The sequence below is a fragment of the Xenopus laevis genome, chromosome 7S (genome assembly GCF_017654675.1).
Source record: "Xenopus laevis strain J_2021 chromosome 7S, Xenopus_laevis_v10.1, whole genome shotgun sequence".
Classification (NCBI taxonomy): Eukaryota; Metazoa; Chordata; class Amphibia; order Anura; family Pipidae; genus Xenopus; species Xenopus laevis.
The window spans coordinates 108,474,756-108,492,001 of NC_054384.1; the positions used below are offsets into that span (position 1 = coordinate 108,474,756).

The window sequence follows — 17,246 nt, forward strand, 5'->3', positions numbered from 1 at the left end:
TAAAGTATATAGGAGATAGTTTTCTTTTTCATTAAAGAAAGTAAAAATGGGATTTTATTTTTTTGTCTTTACATGACCTTTAAGCACAGATGCACAATGCACTTAAATTACTTCTGGATCTGGTACCGGGCTGGTTGGCAGTGGGTTCATTTATGTTGCACTTATGGAAAAGAAGGTTGTATGTAGTTACAAGAAGAAAACATGGACAATTGCACAGAATGTTGCCCTTGTGTAAGGCTCAGTATTATATTTATTTCCTTTTCAGAAAAAACAAATAATGAAACCATCATGTTTGTCTTATTTATTGTCAAGTAGTCCCATTTGTAGCAATAGTGGTAGGGTAAATTGGGGTACAGCGCGTGAGAGTTGAGTCAGGTTTCTTACACCTTTCCCATGAGAATATTAAGAGGAATCTGACAATGTCCACAAAAAAGTATTAAAAATAGTTAAAAAAAATGACATATTTGTTCAGGGAGTGGCCTTAGTGGAAGGGCAGTCTTCAGGAAGGACACAGGTGAGTTGGTCTGCAGACAGTCGCACATACCCAGACTTACATATACAGCCAATATAACATTTCACTTTCTCAAATTCAGACTGAGGCTCCTTCTCTTCACCACATATCTGAGGTTGCTCATACGAGCAGGAAGTGAATGTGGTGTTTCCTGTGCAGGACTTGCACAAGTCCAAAGTGATACAGTTCCTTGATACATCTTCCACATACCCATCTATGCAGAAGCAGCCCTTTATACATTCCTCGATACACTCATTGGTTGGGTTAGACGTGGAGCAGCTTGGGGGGCAGGCGCTTCCACAATCTTTGTACACTTTGAAGTCTCCACAGGCAGTTGTTGGGGCTGGAGACAAAAGAAAAACCATGAATGAAACCAGCTCTGTGTTCTGTCACTCATGTACAGTTGTATAATGTGTAGTGATGGGCGAATCTGTTGTGTTTCGCTTTGCCGAATAATTTGCGAAATATCTGGAGAAATTCGTGAAACTGGTTTGCTGTACGACAAAATCTAAGCAATTTTGTCTCGCGGCAAATTTTTATGTCACACGTCGTTTTTTTTCCTTGACGCACTGTGAAACGAGTCGCGTGGTGAATTTTTGCCACAGTTTTGCGAACAAATTGGTCAGCCATCAATTCCCCAGTCCTATATTAAGGATTTCGGGGGGCTTATAGGAAGTTGGGGGGCATATATATCATTTTAGTTTTTTACCCTTTGTGATGGGTTTGATAAAACCTGTTCAAGTGGATAGAGAGTTATGAACTGTCCCTCTGCACCGACCTCTACTGCACCCTTCCAACAATGAGCCCCTTTCCCCCATATCTAATAAAAGGCAGAATGAATAACTCACAGCATCCTTTGGAACTTTTGAATTCAGTGCTGTAGTTTAAAAATGATGCTTGGATTATATCCCACTACTCTGTTATTACTACAGGTATGGGACCTGTAATCCAGAATGCTCGGGACCTGGGAGTTTTCCGGATAATGGATCTTTCCGTAATTTGGATCTTTATACTTTAAATCAACTAGAAAATCATGTAAACAATAAATAAATCCAATAGGCTGGTTTTGCCTCCAATATGGATAAATTATATCTCAGTTGGGATCAAATACAGGTATGGGACCTGTTATCCAGAATGCTCAAGACCTGGTGTTTTCCAGATAACGGATTTTTTCATAATTTAAATCTTCCTACCTTAAGTTTACTAGAAAATCATGTAAACATTAAATAAACCCAATAGGCTGGTTTTGCTTCCAATAAGGATTTAGGGGCCCATTTACTTAGCTCGAATGAAGGAATAGAGGAAAAAAACGTTGAATTTCGAATGTTTTTTTGGCTACTTCGACCATTGAATGGGCTACTTCAACCTTCGACTACAACTTCGACTTCAAATCGAACGTTTCGAACTAAAAATCGTTCGACTATTCGACCATTCGATAGTCGAAGTACTGTTTCTTTAAAAGAAAATTCGACCCCCTAGTTCGCCACCTAAAACCTACTGAAGTCAATGTTAGCCTATGGGGACGGTCCCCATAGGCTTTGCTATCTCTTTTTGGGCGAAGAAAAAACGTTCAATCGATGGACTAAAATCGAACGAATTGCGGTAAATCCTTCGACTTCGATATTCGAAGTCGAAGGATTTCAATTCGACAGCTGAATATCGAGGGTTAATTAACTCTCGATATTCGACCTTAAGTAATTGTATCTTAGTTGGGAACAAGTACAGGCTACTGTTTTATTATTACACAGAAAAAGGAAATTATTTGGATAAAATGGAGTCTATGGGAGATGGCCTTTCCATAATTCGGAGCTTTCTGGATAACGGGTTTCCGGATAATGGATCCCATACCTGTACTAATTAGTAGCATGTTGTTATTAGTGGGGAACAAACTAATTGGTTTTATAATGGTTCTACAGTTTGGTAACCCAATAGCAGCCAATACCAGAGCAGCCTTGAGCCACATTCAAACGTAAAAGAGTTGGGGAGCAACACAAGCATAAAAAAAGTTTTTGGAGGGGGAATAAAGTATAATTTATGCAAATCACAATATTACGAGTTTGTGCTTCATGTATAATAGATCTGGCCAGACTTGTTAAATAGCCTTCTGTGAGGAGGTGAACAGAAATCTAGGCTGTGGGGTGGCAGTGGACGTGATCTACTTTGACTTTACCAAAGCATGTGATACAGCAATTTTAGCAATCTGGTTGCTAGGGCCCAAATTACCCTAGTAGCCATGCATTGATTTGAATACAAAACTGAAATATGAATAGGAAAGGGCATGAATAGAATAAAATAGAGTAATACAAAGTATCTACCCCTATTTGAAAGCTGACAAGAATCAGAAGAAAAAGGCAAATAATTAAAAAAAACTATATCAAATAGAAAATGACAGCCGAATTGGCCATCCTATAACATACTGAAAGATTGCTTAAAGGTGACCCTCCCCTTTAAATGAATGAATATTGGCCTAGATCATAGTATTTATGTTTAGATAGAGAACTTTCTAAAAGACAGATTATACAGAGTGGTAGGTAAATGGAACATTTTCTAATTGGACCAGTGTTGTTAGTGGAGTACCGCAGGGCTCTGTACTAGGTCCCTTGCTTTTCAACTTGTTTATTAATGACCCGCAGGGCACTTTAACTATTCTCTCTTTTCTCTGTTTTTGCTGAATATACTTAAAGGAGAACTAAACCCTAAAAATGAATGTGTCTAAAAATGCCATATTTTATATAGTGAACTTATTGCACGAGGCTAAAGTGTCAGCTTGTCAATAGCAGCAATGATCCAGGACTTCAAACTTGTCACAGGGGGTCACCATCTTGGAAAGTGTCTGTGACACTCACATGCTCAGTGGGCTCTGATTGGCTGTTGAGAAGCTAAGCTTAGGGCTCGTCACTAATTATCCAGCAGAAAATGACCTTCCCTGGCTGTAATATAAGCTGATGCTACAGGTTTGCTGATTATTCAATTCTGATGCTAATTGCACTGGTTTCTGTGCTGCCATGTAGTAATTATGTGTATTAATTACTAATCAGCCTTATATTGTGACATTTCTATTCTATGTGTACTGTATATTGTGAGTGGGTCCCTAAGCTCAGTAAGTGACAGCAGCACAGAGCATGTGCAGTGAATCAGCAGAAAAGAAGATGGGGAGCTACTGGGGCATCTTTGGAGACACAGATCTTTACTGCTAAAGGGCTGTGGTTGCCTTGGGCTGGTACAGAATCACAAAACATAATGTACAACATTTCCACCTACTTCTTTGGTTAAGCTTTAGTTCTCCTTTAAATGTGCAAAACTATAAGGTGCTGCTAGGATGCGCTGTTTGTTATATAGTAAAACATACCAATTATCTAACTATTTGAGGTGTTTATTTCCATGTGCTACTACTGTAGTGGTGCCTCCCACGTGTAATGAATCAGTCATACTGAAATCTAATGTAGTTGTCACATTTAGCAGATCATCCGTTTAATCGGTGGTAACATTTGGCACTTTGTACAGGTACAGCCAATTGCCAATATTCACCAGTTTTACTCACATTCTGTTGTATTTTGTCCACTCACGAGATGGAATGTCAAACCTGTCAAGTAAAAAGCGTATTAAAGTCATCATGGTGGACTTTATATTGCTGTAAATTGCATTGATCAGTAACTTTATTTATTTTTTTTTTGGAATTTGAAATGTTATTGATTTAAAAGAAAAATAATAAGTCAAGCAAAACTGTGAAATATTGTTTTTTGGACTGATGTATCTAAAGTTACACAATTAAGCACATAACAACATTGCTACATGGCAGACCAAATAATCAGCTGAACATGTTTGTGAAGATTCTCATTCATCCAGGTTATGGTATGTCTGTAGAAATAAAGTCAAATCAACTGAACTTGTTGTTTTTTTTCTTGAAGATGTTTCACCAGTCATCCAACTGGCTTTCTCAGCATTCCCAAGGCTTGGTATAAATCCCATAGCTATCACATCAACCTGGGCCATGCTCAACCCTCAAACCCAATGCCTTCTCTGAATTCCTCAGCTAACAGGATTTGCTGGGCCTATTCTAAACTGGAACTTTGATACAGCAATTATTCACATTTGACCTGACAACTGCAACCATGCATCCCAGAGCCGTGCCAGGCCGACGAGGCGCCCTAGGCAACCGGCTAGTTGCACGCATGCACGAAAAGATAATGGTGTGCATGCGTAAAATCACTGGCTCGCATGTGCAAAACTCCCGCGCATTTGCAAAAAGACACTGGTGATGCAAAAGCACAAGCGCGAATTGGCGCGCACAGAAGCAGACAGTCCAGAGAGTGGCGCCCCACCAGCTTTGCAGCCCAGGCATGTGCCCACTCTGCCTACCCCTAGTTCTGGCCTGATGCATCCACGCACATCCATCCATACATTTTTAAGTAGTTCTTCTGTCATCTTGTTGTTTTGCTGTAGCATTTATTGGCTTTTCCAGTCCAAAACTGAGTGTAAAATTGCTCACCATGCTTTTTCAAAGTACTAAGTTCCTGAGTAGTGATAACAGAATCTGTGCAGTTTCGATTCGCCAAAAATTTCTTGAATTTACCGCAAAATTTGTGAAAAAATTTGCTGTAACGCATAGGTCAGAGGGGGCCAAATAGTTTTAATGCACGTAAATTTTGACGCAAACGACAATTTATATAAGCGCGACTATTTGATTCAAATGCATTAAAGTCAATGGGTGTCCAAATAATTTTGACACCAATTTTTTTTTTGGCAGTTTTTCGCCGGCGAATTGTCGCCTCAGTCTCACTACTTAATTTGCTTGTAGTGAAACGTGGAAATTCGTCTCGAATTTGTGTCTGGCGAATTCATTCGTCCATCACTATTCCTGAGCAGCTCAAAATCAGAACACTTTCCTTCTGAATGTGTCTCTCTTCAACTGTACTGTTACAGGAACTGACCAGCAGGTATTATATTGGCAGTTAATAAAAATTATATAGCTGAAAATAATAAATGGTCCACGGTAATTGCAAGGTTTTTTTTTGTTTGTTTAATTATACTTTATCATTGAGATATAAATGTTTATTTCTAAAGACTAGTGATGGGCGAATTTATTTGCCAGGTATAGATTTGCAGCAAATTTCCGCATTTCGCCAGGCATAATATTTTACCAAAACTGTGGTAAAAATTCACCACAACAAAAACAATTGTGCACGTCAAAATTGCAGAGTGCATAAAATTGTCGCGCGTCAAAATTATTCGGACTCCCATTGACTTTAATGCATTTGGGCAAAATAGCGCGGATGAAAATTTATGCTTTTGTAAAAATTGTTTTGGTGCCCATTGACTTCAATGCGTTTCATGAATTTCTTCGGAGTTTCACAAAATTATTCGGTGAAGCGAAATGGGACAGATTCACCCATTACTACTCAAGACTCTTAGGGGCCCATTTACTTAGCTCGAGTGAAGGAATGAATAAAAAAAACTTTGAATTTGGAATGTTTTTTTTGGCTACTTGGACCATCGAATGGGCTACTTCGACCTTTAACTACAACTTTAACTAAAAATTATTCGACTATTCGACCATTCGATAGTCGAAGTACTGTCTCTTTAAAAAAAAACTTCAACCCCCTAGTCCGCCACCTAAAACCTACCGAAGTCAATGTTAGCCTATGTGGAAGGTCCCCATAGGCTTTCTAAGTATTTTTTGGGCGAAGAAAAATCATTCGATCCATGGATTAAAATTCTTTGAATTAAACGATTTGAAGGATTTAACCGTTTGATCGAATAGCGCTAAATCCTTCGACTTCGATATTCGAAGTCGAAGGATTTAACTTCGACAGTCGAATATCGAGGTTTAATTAACCCTCGATATTCGACCTTAAGTAAATTTGCCCCTTAATGAACATTTGGGATAAAAGTATCAGTGTATATATGTATTGATGTTTAATTTATACTCACCAAGCACAAAGATAAGACATGATCTCATATTGGAATTCATTTCAGCCTCTGAGCCTCACTTCCTAGGATTACAATTGGGAATGTTAGCAATGAACATGGCCTAATTATTCTCTCAAATCTTTGCCCATATTGTAAATGACACAGTACATTTTGGACACTGATCGAAGGCTTGTTTAAAGGGATTCTGTTATGATTTTCATGGTTTTATTTCTAATTGACTTTACACTACAAATAATTCACTCTACAATATAAAATTTAATTCCTGAACCAGCAAGTGTATTTAGTTGTAATATTGGTGTGTAGGTGCATCTCAGCTCATTTTGCCTGGTCATGTGATTTCAGAAAGAGCCAGCACTTTAGGATGGAACTGCTTTCTCACAGGCTGTTGTTTCTCCTACTCAATGTAACTGAATGTGTCTCAGCGGGACATGGATTTTTTTACTTCCTAGTTTTCTGATGAAAAGTCACATGAGTTCCCTTCCCGCCCCTAATTTACATATGCAAATTACGATTCAAATTCGGTTCAGCCAGGTACAAGGATTCAGCTGGATCTGAATCGTGCTGAATCCTGGCCATATCTCAAAATCGAGTTTTTGCCGTCAAAAATGGATGCCGCATAAAAAACGCCTTAAAGTTAAAGTGAATAGATCCATGTCAGATAAATCAATAAGGAATGTAAACAGGGAATACGAAATCTTATGATCATAAGACAAAGTACTTTATGCTACTTTCTAGTATTCAAGCCCCCCAATCAGGGGTGCTTCGCCAATGAGGCGAGTTGAGGCTGTCGCCTCAGGCGGCAGCGCCCCACTAGGTACCAGGGGCGGCAAAAATGCTGCTCCAGGTACTTTCCAGAGGAGGGGGGTGCAGCAGCAACTGCCCCAGATGAGTGCCACCATTAGATGTTCCTGTCCAAGAGCATGATGTACATTTGACATTCAGTTGAATGATCGATGGGCAGCATCTTCCAACAGTCAACAGCTTTGTTTAAAGCAAAGGGAACCAACAAAACTGTCATAATAAAAATACTCAATAGAGATAAAAAAGTGCCATAATCACAACTGGCTGCACACAGAGAATGGAAGACCAAGTGCATAGAAGGCGTATTGCTTTAGTTATATCTAAACTGCAATTTTCAAATATGTATTTGAGATAAAAATTAAAAAATTCAAACATCGAAATTTATCATGTACTATCTCTTTAAAAATTCAACTTCGACCATTTGCCATCTAAAAACCTTGCCTATCGGGGACCTCCTAGAACCTATTTGGAGCCAATTGGTGGACTATGAAAAATTTAAGTTTTTTTTGGGAAAAACTTCAATTCGAATGCAATATTACTTTGATTCGTATGATTTGAATTCGGCCAAATACGGACTTATTCGATCAAAAACTGACCTATTCGGCCAAAAAAAACTTTGACTTAATTTCGGTTGGTCTTTATATATTCGAATTTCGAAATTTCTCAAATTCGAAATTCGACCCTTGATAAATATGCCCCTAAATCTACTAAAAATCTTATTTAAACATCAGTCAACCCAATAGGCTGGTTTTGCTTCCAATAAGGATTAATTATATCTTAGTTGGGATCAAGTACAAGCGACTGTTTTATTATTACACAGAAAAAAGAAATCATAAAAAGTAGCCAAATATGTTAAAGTCTATTATTATAAGATGTAAAAAAGTCAGTACTTACCTGTGTGAAAGAATCAGTGCAAGAACCAGGAATACTCCTAAACTGCGCTCTGCAGGATTTTAAAGGTTTCGGTGTTTGGGTGTGTTTAAGAGTGAAAGGAGTGACCCGTGACGAGCTCCCTCCGAAAAATCTTGCTGGGTGTATCTCCCCAACACAAAGAAATCAAATCCTATAAATAATTCAGTGCAGTTTCCTTACAGGAATATGTGTAATCACAATGGGGTGTGTGCATTTATAAATACAGGGTCCTCCCTTGGGAACTTGCCTTCACTTGCAGGAACCCTTGTATGGGAAAAGCCTGACTTCTTCTAATTAGGGAAGTTATTACAAGCAGGTTTATGTCGAATTCGAATACAGGTATGGGACCTGTTCAAGGTCAAGAATGCTCAAGACCTGGGGTTTTCCAGATAATGGATCTTTCTGTAATTTGGATCTCCATACCTTAAGTCTACTAGAAAATCATGTAAACATTAAAGGGATACTGTCATCGGAAAACATGTTTTTTTCAAAACGCATCAGTTAATAGTGCTACTCCAGCAGAATTCTGCACTGAAATCCATTTCTCAAAAGAGCAAACAGATTTTTTTATATTTAATTTTGAAATCTGACATGGGGCTAGACATTTTATCAGTTTCCCAGCTGCCCCTGGTCATGTGACTTGTGCCGGCACTTTAGGAGAGAAATTCTTTCTGGCAGGCTGCTGTTTTTCCTTCTCAATGTTACTGAATGTGTCTCAGTGGGACATGGGTTTTAACTATTGAGTGTTGTTCTTAGATCTACCAGGCAGCTATCTTGTGTTAGGGAGCTGCTATCTGGTTACCTTCCCATTGTTCTTTTGTTTGGCTGCTGGGGGGGGGAGGAGGTGATATCACTCCAACTTGCAGTACAGCAGTAAAGAGTGACTGAAGTTTATCAGAGCACAAGTCACGTGACTTGGGGCAGCTGGGAAATTGACAATATGTCTAGCCCCATGTCAGATTTCAAAATTGAATATAAAAAAATCTGTTTGCTCTTTTGACAAATGGATTTCAGAGCAGAATTCTGCTGGAGCAGCACTATTAACTGATTCATTTTGGAAAAAAATTTTTTTCCCATGACAGTATCCCTTTAAATAAACCCAATAGGCCGGTTTTGCTTCCAATAAGGATTAATTATATCTTAGTTGGGATCAAGTACAAACTACTGTTTTATTATGACACAGAAAAAGGAAATTATTTGGATAAAATGGAGTCTATGGGAGACGGCCTTTCCATAATTTGGAGCTTTCTGGATAACGGGTTTCCGTATAATGGATCCCATACCTGTACTAATTTGTAGCACATTGTTATTAGCGGGGAAGGGCCCCTCCTTGTATCCTCCTGTTCATGTTTTTATGGGAAAGGGAAGTGCTTTTTTATGGATGTTTAAATAAAATACATGTGGTTTTATTTATAGAGTTGTCTCATGAAATCAGTTTTAAAAAGTTGGATTATTTGGATTAAATGAAGTCTATGGGAGAAGGCCTTTCCATAATTCGGAGCTTTCTGGATAACGGGTTTCCGGATAACGGATCCTATACCTGTACAAAAACAGCGGGGTACATATATATATCTTAAAAATAAGTTTGATGTCTTCCTTTACTTTAGCCAAGTTTAGACTCTCATAATGAAATCAGATAGAAATCTATGGCCAGCGGGGAACGTATATTTCAGAATCAAAACTTTTGTCCAGACACATAGGTTATTATAGAGTCTTTATCAAAATCGGTATTGATCCAGATTATTTAAATTAAAAAAAAGTCCAACCAAACTAAAATCCACGATTTGACCTTATTTATTATTTAAAAAGCTTGATTTAAACTATTTGGGTAAAAATTCAATAAAACCAAGAGAAAACAAGAATCATACGATTTTTTTTGTTTTTTTTCCCAAATGCTTCGATTATTTTGGGCTTTTTCCCCGAACATCCCAAATTTTTAGAATTTTGCCCCGAAAAGCCTGAATTGTTTGGATTTTGGCACAAAAAAGCCAGAAAAGGTTGGATTTTCAGGCTAATTCCAGCGCAGACCACTGAAACTTACAAATAGGATAGGGACCTCTGCCATTGACTCATATTCAAGTCTGAGATGCTGGATTTTTGGTTTCTGACTTTTTGCTGCATCGGACTTTAATAAACCTCGAAAAAGTTTTTAAACAAAGACTGAAAAATTCTAATTTTGCACCAAAAAAGCCCGACTGGAGTTTAGTAAATAACCCCCCAAGAGTAATGAAAATTACTGAAGAAAATTATAGAGAACCGTGGCACAATCCAGAGGATGTACAGTATATAGTCTTTGGTTCTTTGGTGTTTTTTTTAATGATGTCGGGTACATTAGTTATGGTAAATTAGAGAGTATACACTGTAAATATGGATCCACGGGAGAAGGAGAGCAAAATAACCCACTACCGGCCAATCCTTAACCTCTGTGGGAATCGACATCCACAAAAAGAGAAATTTAAAATTAGGATTGTTTTGGCCGACCAAGCCTAAAACTTCCCTGCCCGACATAGATAATTCATTTGACTTTTTTAGGAAATTATTACCTGTTCAAGAATCTCATCTACCATCAACTGAATCAAACAAATGGTTTGTTGTCACCTTAAGTAGGTTGTGCACGTAACTTAAACATTTTCAGTAAAAACGGTTACAAAATCAAGACACAAGAGCTTTTTGAAACCTATAGTAATCACATGACTCCAAATACACCGTAATAATGCAAAAGGTCAGCACTCACCAAGCTCCTTTAGGGTAGAGACACGCACTCAGATTCGGGGAGATTTAGTCGCCCAGCGATAAAACGCCTCTTCTTCAGGGGGTACTACTATCCCCAAACTGCCTCCCGCTGGATAGAATCTAAATCGCCGTTAGGATGGCACTTGGATCGCTTTGTTTTCCGAAGTCACCCGAAGTTGCCTCATGAGGCAACTTTGGGCGACTTTGGAAAATGAAGCACACCAATTGCCAGAATTGCTAGAATGTAAATCGCCTGCGGGAGGCAGTTCATGGATTACTCGCCCCGAAGAGGAGGAGATTTGTTGCTGGGAGACTAATCTCCCCAAATCTGAGTGTGTGTCTCTGCCCTAAAAAGAAAAAAACAGGTGCCCGTGTAAAGTTTTCAACTGGCTTGGATAATAGTGATTGGAATCACAGTTTAAAAAGCCTTTATTGGAATCATGGTTCAGATCTCTGACAACAAACAATGTTTCAGGCCCAGGCACGGCCTTTTTTCAAGTTACTGATCTACACACGCTCATACAGCTTTATCCTATTCTACACAGCGCCACCTATAGACATATTCCAAAATCACAGAAACCAATCCAGACAAAGAATAAAAGAGAAAAAGGCGCAGAAAGAGGCTGCTCTGATTTTCTTCTGCTTAGGAAAGACTTGAGAAAGGTTTTTTTTATTCCTAAGCAGAAGAACATCAGCCTCTTTCTTTCTCCTGACAACTTCCTTGACTACTTGCTGGTCAGACTGGTGGGAAACTGACCAGCAGGTGGCGCTGTTGTAACAAAATTCATTCATATTAACAGCACATGTATCCCTTAATATCTTGGAATAAAAACAAAATAAACAATGAATGTAAATTTAAAAAATGCTTAGAATAACCCCCCGCCATCAGTTTTACATTCACTTATTTTAAAGGTTTACTTATCCTTTAAATCAGAGACAATAAGAGTATGATTTCATAGTCTTATTTTGGTGGTCAAAATAGATAATAAGATACTACTTGTGTATTTATTGTTTGATACACTTTGCTATAAAATCAGCACATTTAAATAGTCTTGTCTGGCTTGAGTTGCTGTTATTATTGGCTTCCTTTAATGTGACACACCCAGTCTCTAGAAAAATCTGAGAAAGTCCCAGACTCTCCTTGTTTTTCCTTCTAGTCATTTTCATGTTCCAGTTACAGACCCGCTCATCTTGTTCTGCTGCTTCCATTTATTTTATATGAATAATAAGCTCTTCAATTCAAATAATTCAATAACATGTCTGGGACCTGTTATCCAGAATGCTTGGGACCAGATAAGAAATCTGTAATTTGGATCTCCCTACTTTAATTCTACTTGAAAAAAAACATTATAATGTTAAATAAATCCAATAAGCAGTTTTTTCTTCCAATAAGGATTAATTATCTCCTAGTTGGGATCAAGTACAAACTACTGTTTTATTATTACACAGAAAAAGGAAATCATTTTTAACAATTTAAATTATTTGCGTTAAATACAGTCTATGAGAGGTGCCCTTCCTGTAGTTCGGAACTTTCTGGATAAACCGTTATCCAATTTATCCTAAAAATACAAATTTTTTAAAACGATTTCCTTTTTCTCTGTAGTAATAAAACAGTACCTTGTACTTGATCCCAACTAAAATACACATATTGGGACTTGTTATCCAGAATGCTTGGGACTTGGGGATAACAGCTCTTTCCATGATTTGGATCTCCATACTTTTAGGGGCATATTTATCAAAATACAATTTTTTTTTAAAATTCTTTTCAATTTTTATATTAATTAAAAAGTCAAACCAAACTAGAATCCATGATTTCAGTTTATTTATTATGAAAAAAGCACAATTTAATTGGATTGTGGACAAACATGAAAAATCGAGCGAAAATCTGAATTGTATGAGTTTTTTCTTTTGCTCAACTTTTTCTGGCTTTTTTTTTAGTTGGATTTTCCGGCTAATTCCATCGCAGACCACAGAAACTCCAAATAGTATAGGGACCTCTCTCATTGACTTATATACAACCTTGGCAGATCTGAGATGTCGAATTCTGACTTTTTTATCCTCAATAAATTTAAGAGTTTTTTTCCACTAAAAATTCGAATTTCATTGTTAAAAGAACTCGAATTTTTGAGTTTTTAGCATTTGGACTTTAATAAATAACTCCCTTAACCCACTTAATGTGACTTATACATTAAGGGGCATAATTATCAAGGGTCAGATTTCGAATAGAAAAAACTTCGAAATTCGAATTCATGTCGAATTTTTTGGTCGAATAGGTCCATTTTCGATCGAACAGGTGCGTATTCGGCCGAATCGAAGGAAAAGCTCATCCTATCGCATTTGATTCAAAGTTTTTACCAAAAAAAAAAAATGTAGACTTTTCAAAGTCCACCAATTGACTCCAAATTGGTTCTAGGAGGTCCCCCATAGGCTAAAACAGCAATTTGGCAGGTGTAAGATGCAAATGGTCGATAGTCTATATTCGAATTTTCAAATTCTAGTTGAAGTACACAAAAAATAGCTCGAATTTTTTTTTAATTCGAAAATTCACCTCGACCTTTGATAAATCTGCCCCTAAATAAACCCAGCAGGATTGTTGGGTAATGAAGTACCTGATTTGATGACAAATGATTATACAGTAATTATACAGTAATATTCTGGTAAATAAATGCCTGAGAGCATTTGGGAAGTAATTAGATTTGGTAAAACATTACTTAAGAAAGGTGTTCCAAAGGCATTAGTCACAGTCTCTGCCCTGTCTTCTCATTATATACTGTGTGCCCATAAGGGCCGCTCCTGACATGAGGCAAGGTGAGAACTGGCAGTGAGCAGTTAGTTACAAGGGCAGTAAAAAGACGCCTCCTGTAACTTTAAGAGCCCAATTTCCAGGTTGATTATAATAGAATCTATGGGAGATGGCCTTTCTGTAATTTGGAAGTTTCTGGATAACAGGTTTCTGGATAACAGATCCCATACCTGTACAATGAATCCTTATTGGAAGCAAAACCAACCTATTGGGTTTATTTAATGTTTACATGATTTTCTAGTAAACTTAAAGGAACAGTAACACCAAAAAAATGAGTGTCCTACAGTAATGAAAAGATAATATGCTGCTTCTTGTAACTTTAAGAACTTCCAGGTTTTATCTTGGAGATGCGGCTCTGTTGGTGCAGAGATCACTATTGAACTCATTGCTGCCCCCCTGTGACCAACTCTGACGCTGATTTTAAACACGGAGCAGGGTGGGGGCCTGAGCCAACAGCAGCCCCAGAATTGCCCTGGAGCGGTCGGGTACCCGTGGGTTACCCACAAAAAAAGTGGGTACCTTGCGGGATGAGGGTAGGATTTTCAGGTGCGGGTATAGATGTGGGTCGCTGGTCAGGTTGTGGGCCACATATATTTTTCTTATCTTATATTTTACTAGTTTTAAAATTTGAAAAAACTTTTTTTGTCTTCCGGTTTGCCGCAACAGCACTTCCTTTTTAGGGTGGCTGGCGGGTAAGGTGAATTTTTTCGCCTTGTTAAAAAAAAAGACGTGCGTAAAAAAAAAAAGTCGCGCCACAAAATTTTTTTGACGCCCATAGACTTTAATGGGCGTTGGTGACATTTCGCCCGTGGTGAATTTTTGTTGAGGGGCGGTAGTGGATCCAAGCGGGTAAATATGCGGATTTGTGTCGGGTCTGGGTCTCAACAATTGGTTCTGCGCAGGACTTTACCTCAAGGCTTTAATCCATCTCAAATTTTAGAATATGTAACCAATCAGGAAAGGATTGCACACTCAATTTACAGAAATTAAATAATATATTTATTACATGAGGAAAAAAGAAAAATGTACAAAAATTACAGAATTTTTCTTTTTTTCTTGTTTTTTTCGTTATTTTTGCCCCTGAGGAAGACCAAAATGGTCGAAACGCGTTGGGCTTACTTTTGATTTCTGTAATTTTTGTAAATGTTTCTTTTTTTCCTCATGCAATAAATCTATTATTTAATTTCTGTAATTTGAGTGTGCAATCCTTTCCTGTTTACATGTGAGATTTGGAGCCTCCCTATGGATAAACTCATAGAAGGTCTCTCATTAGCTCCGCATTCAGAAGTTATGAGAATTGATGAGTATGAAAACAATGAGTACTACTATAGTTTATATAAACAAGCTGCTGTGTAGCCATGGGGGCAGCCATTCAAGCACAAGATACACAGTAGATAACAGATAAGTACTACTATAGTTTATATAAACAAGCTGCTGTGTAGCCATGGGGGCAGCCATTCAAGCACAGGATACACAGTAGATAACAGATAAGTACTACTATAGTTTATATAAACAAGCTGCTGTGTAGCCATGGGGGCAGCCATTCAAGCACAGGATACACAGTAGATAACAGATAAGTACTACTATAGTTTATATAAACAAGCTGCTGTGTAGCCATGGGGGCAGCCATTCAAGCACAGGATACACAGTAGATAACAGATAAGTACTACTATAGTTTATATAAACAAGCTGCTGTGTAGCCATGGGGGCAGCCATTCAAGCACAGGATACACAGTAGATAACAGATAAGTACTACTATAGTTTATATAAACAAGCTGCTGTGTAGCCATCGGGGCAGCCATTCAAGCACAGGATACACAGTAGATAACAGATAAGTACTACTATAGTTTATATAAACAAGCTGCTGTGCGGCCAGCCCGTAAGGACCATCTGGGATTTGAACACTTGGGAATGCTGGACTTTAAGTGCACAGTCGGTGCACTTACCAAGTGAGCCACTGGAGGCTCTTGGGGTTCGTTCTGATCCTGTTATAGTGATCCTGTATCTTGTTATGTTTCCACTTTGTCTACTCCCTGGTCTCCTCCCTTCTTGTTACTCTCATGTGTTTTGTGTTTTCTAATCAGTTGCCCTTTATAAACCACGCCCTGCTCAGGGCTGAGTCATTGAATGTATTCTGTTTGTTCCTGACCTAATCCTTGAAAACCTTGTATATGTTTGAATCTGAATCTGAATCTGTTTGGTTTTGTTCCTGAATCTGTTCCTGGATGTTCTAAGTTCCTGAATATTGTTCCTGTGTTTTTGTTCCAGCTTTTCATTGCCTGCCTGGTAAAGACTTTTTATTTTTGACCTGTTCCTGTTTTGCTTCAGTTCCATTAAATCCTGTATATTTCATCATGCCTGCTTCAAGTATTTGTGGCTTTTTCCCTGGGCTTCCACCACACGCGCTATCAAGTGTGAATTTAACTCCTGTTGCAGCGGTTTCCCGCTGTGAATGTTACACAGCCATTCAAGCACAGGATACACAGTAGATAATAGATAAGTACTACTATAGTTTATATAAACAAGCTGCTGTGTAGCCATGGGGGCAGCCATTCAAGCACAGGATACACAGTAGATAACAGATAAGTACTACTATAGTTTATATAAACAAGCTGCTGTGTAGCGACGGGGGCAGCCATTCAAGCACAGGATACACAGTAGATAACAGATAAGTACTACTATAGTTTATATAAACAAGCTGCTGTGTAGCCATGGGGGCAGCCATTCAAGCACAGGATACACAGTAGATAATAGATAAGTACTACTATAGTTTATATAAACAAGCTGCTGTGTAGCCACGGGGGCAGCCATTCAAGCACAGGATACACAGTAGATAACAGATAAGTACTACTATAGTTTATATAAACAAGCTTCTGTGTAGCCACGGGGGCAGCCATGGCTACACAGCAGCTTGTTTATATAAACTATAGTAGGGAGCCGCATATAGGGGATTTTTAGTAAAGGTGCCGTTCTGTTAATGAGCAGCTCCAATTAAATCCAAAAAATATTGTGACCCTGACAGATCCTCATGCAAACTGCCACATGAAACATTAAATAATAATATTCGCCTTACAGCAGTTTACCAGCACGTCCTTAAAATGTGAGTTTTTCTTGAAAACGTTTCACCACGCATGCTTCTTGAGTTCTACTGAAGTGGTGGTGAAACTTTTCAAGGAAAAACTTTAAGGGGGTTATTTATCACAAATTTACCGTATAAGCCGAGGTAGCTAATTTTACCTACGAAAACTGGGAAAACGTATTGACTCGAGCATAAGCCTAGACACAACTACAGCCCTGTCTCCCAGCAGCGCACATTCCGCCAAAGACACCCCCCAGCGATCAACCGGACTTCTTTGCAAAGTTGATGGTGACAGAGAATTGCCAAACGGATTACTGTGTGCATTGTCCCACTGTCCCACTACCATGTGCAGAGGGTGCTGTGTGATATTGCCATCACTGTTATTCTTTCATATAACCAACAGAGGGTGCTGTGTGATATTGCCGTCACTGTTATTCTTTCATATAACCAACAGAGGGTGCTGTGTGATATTGCCA

The 17,246-nt window shown here is 38.3% G+C and overlaps 1 protein-coding gene across 1 annotated transcript; it reads right to left on the reverse strand.

The window, feature by feature from the left end:
* Window positions 1–214: 214 nt before the first annotated feature.
* Window positions 215–8,218, reverse strand: LOC108697292 (venom peptide SjAPI-like). The gene is made up of 4 exons (XM_041571745.1): window positions 8,138–8,218; window positions 6,443–6,504; window positions 4,053–4,094; window positions 215–854 (listed from the first exon to the last, which is right to left on the reverse strand). The coding sequence occupies exons 2-4, from the start codon at window positions 6,480–6,482 to the stop codon at window positions 469–471; spliced, it is 468 nt and encodes a 155-aa protein (XP_041427679.1). The 5' UTR covers window positions 6,483–6,504; window positions 8,138–8,218; the 3' UTR covers window positions 215–468.
* Window positions 8,219–17,246: the final 9,028 nt, after the last annotated feature.

What these genes read in the sequence shown, in the direction of transcription:
- LOC108697292 (XM_041571745.1), bottom strand. Translation starts at nt 6,482, where the DNA reads ATGAATTCCAATATGAGATCATGTCTTATCTTTGTGCTTG. An exon ending in ATGTCTTATCTTTGTGCTTG is followed by an intron (nt 4,095 to 6,442) that starts GTGAGTATAAAT and finishes TTTACTTGACAG; the next exon opens with GTTTGACATTCCATCTCGTG. An exon ending in TGGACAAAATACAACAGAAT is followed by an intron (nt 855 to 4,052) that starts GTGAGTAAAACT and finishes TTTTGTCTCCAG; the next exon opens with CCCCAACAACTGCCTGTGGA.